We start from the raw sequence: 3,938 nt of genomic DNA, 5'->3' as shown, positions 1-3,938 counted from the left end.
TTAAGTTTCTTGGGAGTGGAAATCACAAACACCTATGTTACCCCCCCGCAGATGAAGATCCATCGGAACGTCAAGACGCTCCACGATATGCAGCAATTAGTGGGGTCCCTGCAATGGCTCCGTAACGTAGTCCTGATCCCTCCTGAAATCATGGCCCCCCTGTACGATCTTTTAAAAGGAATAAACCCATGGGAGCAAAAAACTTTGACACCAGAAGCAATGAGCTCTCTCAATTTCATTGAGCAACAGATGTCCTCAAGCACGCTCGCCAGGTGGAACCCGAACATACCACTTGATCTGTATGTGCACTTCACAAAAGGAGGGGAAGTAGGAGCACTGGCCCAGGGCTCTCCCGAAACAGCCAAACCAGTACAATGGATAGTCCTAGGAAAACCATCACATGCGTTCTCTCCAGGACTTGAGTGCCTTGGTAGCCTCATCATGAAAGGCAGGAAATTTGCCCTAAGACACCTAGGCATCGAACCTGCCAGGATATACCTACCCTTCCACAAACAGCTCCCAACACAATCAGTGGCAATGTCAGAGTGTTGCCCGTAACCAAAACCACAAACCAACAGAGTCAGTTTATGCGGTGCTTTATTCAGGGCCCGGGAAGCCTGAGGACTAGCGTCCAAAGTCAGGGTTCCGAAGACTCTCATTTTTGGTTCAGCTTTTATACTTTTTTCATTACAGGCCACGTACAGAGTTACATAAATTTTAGTCACAAACAGTCACATAGATCATGCAGATAACAATAGACAAACAGTCACATAGATCTTACAAATAACAATAGATAGTCATATCTTAAACTGTTAATCCACGGTTTACCATTTCAGCTGTCATTACCACCTGGCCCACCACCTGGATACAATATTTTATCTTGATCTTTGGTATATGGCATCAGTTTGCTTAACTATTCTCCTTTTGATTAATGTTTTTGCTGATGGGGTCAACACACTCCTTATTCTCCTTTGATCATTGTTCTTGTAAGGGTTAGCTCATTCTTAACTAGTTACTTATTTCCAGAGTTTTAGTCTACCCGAGCCCCTTCTAACTCTTAATTTGTCCACTTTAAAATTTTACAACCAATATTATTTTATTTCTACTATAAACTGTAACAATTCCCCCCTTTTGAGCATCCTTCGATTATTCCTTCGCAAGGATGCTCAACCTTTAAGCCTCTTGATAAGCAGGTGGAGGCGTCCCTTCTTCTGGAGATATTACCTCCTTCCGGGTTATAGCCTTCAGTGGTTCCACTGACCAGTTCCTGATGTAGACTTGGTCTCCTGGAAGGATGTCGTGGACCGGATTTTCCAGGGGTAACGGTCGGTTCCACTGCAACGCTCCTCTAAGTGCTGTAAGGGTCTTATTCAAAGACAACACATAATTTAATATCACCTGATCCCCTACCAGATGAGGGTCCCCTTGGTAAGTAACAGCATGGTATGGTTTGCCGTACAAAATTTCGTACGGACTTACCCCTATCCTTTCCCTTGGTTTAATCCTAACTCTTAACAGAGCTAAAGGCAATGCCTGCGGCCACTGGATTTTTGCTTCTTGACAAATTTTCTTAATTTGATTTTTCAATGTTTGATTCATCCGCTCTACCTTACCACTTGATTGGGGTCTCCAGGGCGTGTGCAGATTCCAAGTTATCCCTAGTATTACAGAAATCTCCTGCACAATCCCTGCAGTGAAATGAGGACCCCTATCAGATGATAGCCCCAACGGCACCCCAAATCTAGGGATGATTTCTTTCAAAAGTGTTTTTACCACTTCCTTTGCCTGATTGGTCCTGCAAGGGAAAGCTTCTGGCCATCCCGAAAATGTGCACACATACACCAACAGATGTTTGTATGCTTGGGCTTTTGGTAACTCAGAGAAGTCTATTTGCCAATAATCTCCTGGTTGGGGACCTACCTGTAACTTACCCATTTGTACCTGCCTTCTTACCACTGGGTTGTTTTTGATACACACCGGACACATTGCATTTACTCTTTTTGCCAACGTTAACATCTGGTTTGAGAATATTTCATTTTTCAAAAATTTTACCATTGCCTCCGCACCCCAGTGACACTTATTGTGTTCTGTTTCCAGTACTATCTTCATGATCCTCACCGGCAGGATCACCTGTCCTGTTGGGGTCACACACCAACCCTTGATGTTCTTTCGTGCTTGCAACATCCGAGCCAGCTTCTTGTTCCACAAAGCTGGACCCGTCCGTAAACAGTTCCCAATCAGGGTCCGGCAGTGGCTCATCCTTCAGGTCCTTCCGGCTGGCGTACACTTGTTCGATTACCTCCATACAGTCATGTTCCAGCTCTCCTTCTTCCTGGGTGGACCTGAGGAATTCTGCTGGGTTAAGGTGATTTGTTATTTTCAGCTCCACATCATCCTGTTCCCTCAATTGGGCCTGGTATTGGAGCATCCTGCTCGACGAGAGCCAATGGCCCCCCTTTTGTTCCAATACTGTGATGACCATATGAGGCACATAAACTGTCATGTGCTTGCCCAATGTTAGCTTACGTGCTTCTTGGATCAGGATTACTGTGGCTGCTACTGCTCTTAGGCATCCTGGCCATCCCCCACTTACTGAGTCCAATTGTTTAGAAAAGTACCCAACCGGCCTTTTCCAAGACCCCAGTTTCTGAGTGAGCACCCCCAAGGCTAACTTTTGCCTTTCATGTACATACAATTGAAAGTCCTTGGTTAGATCCGGTAGGCCCAGGGCAGGTGCTTCCTTGAGGGCCTGTTTTAACTCCCGAAATGCTTTATCTTCCGTGAGTCCCCACTTAAATCTCGGTTCCTTCACAACCTCATACAGTGGTTTGGCTGTTAGCCCAAAGTCGGGGATCCACAGTCGACACCAGCCGATCATTCCTAGAAAAGATCTTAGTTCCTGATTATTACAGGGTACTGGAATTGCACATATGGCCTGTATGCGATTTACTCCCAAACGACGAACCCCCTGCGAAATTTCACATCCTAAATAGATGACCTTTTGTTTGACCAGCTGTGCCTTTTCTCTGGATACCTGGTATCCAGCCTGTCCCAGCATATTCAATAGTCCAATGGTTAATTTGAGGCAGAGACCCTGTTCTGTGGTACCCAGGAAAATATCATCCACATATTGCAATACCACATATGAAAAAGGCAAATCTTTTACCTGGGTAATCTTTCCATTCCTCAAGTTCCTTGGCCAGCTGGTTACCGAATATGGTGGGCGAGGATTTAAATCCTTGGGGAAGCCTGGTCCATGTGAGTTGACGCTTCCGTCCCGTGTCGGGGTTCTCCCATTCGAATGCAAAAATGTTCCTGCTTTCAGGTGCCAGGGGTATGCAGAAGAAGGCATCCTTTAAATCAATTACTGTAAACCATTGAAATTTCTCAGAAACAGATGTTAACAATGTGTACAGATTTGCCACTACAGGATGTATATCTTTGGTGATAGAATTAATTGCCCTTAAGTCCTGTACTAACCTGTAATTACCATTAGGCTTTTTGACCGGGAAGATAGGAGTGTTGAATTCAGATTCACACTCCTGCAAAATTCCTAAACTTAAGAATTGAGTTATCATGGGGGCTATTCCCTTCCTAGCTTCCAGACTGATGGGGTATTGCCGTACCCTTACTGGTTGGGCCCCTTCCTTTACCTCCACTACTACTGGTACTGCCGCTTTTGATTTACCTGGGGTCCCTGTTTCCCAAACCCCCGAAGCCTTTCCCCAATCCAGCGTCACCTCTCCTTCAGGGACCTCCCTGGCCGCCGCGCCGGGCCCCACCGGCCCCGACGTCAATCCTGGCGACCCGAGCGGGACGAGCTCCGCCCGACACAGACAGCCGCCCGCCCGTGCAAGGTGGCCGGGGGAGAGGCCCGCGCCTCCCCCCCCCGACGCCGCCGGCGCCCTTTCTCCTTTTCTATAGTGTCCAGCAACATT

The 3,938-nt window shown here is 46.7% G+C and overlaps 1 protein-coding gene across 1 annotated transcript in view; it reads left to right on the top strand.

Moving 5' to 3' along the window:
* Positions 1-3,683, top strand: part of DCC (DCC netrin 1 receptor) — a 459,073-nt gene extending 455,390 nt beyond the window's left edge. The window contains exons 29-30 of the mRNA XM_030468363.1: positions 52-161; positions 3,599-3,683. Coding sequence (XP_030324223.1) covers positions 52-161; positions 3,599-3,683 — 195 coding nt within the window. The remainder of the gene's footprint in view (positions 1-51; positions 162-3,598) is intronic.
* The last annotated feature ends 255 nt before the right edge of the window (positions 3,684-3,938 follow it).

The sequence above is a fragment of the Calypte anna genome, chromosome W, assembly GCF_003957555.1.
Source record: "Calypte anna isolate BGI_N300 chromosome W, bCalAnn1_v1.p, whole genome shotgun sequence".
Lineage (NCBI taxonomy): Eukaryota > Metazoa > Chordata > Aves > Apodiformes > Trochilidae > Calypte > Calypte anna.
Note: the sequence above shows the minus strand (reverse complement) of the source record. Positions and strands in the feature narration are given on the sequence as shown.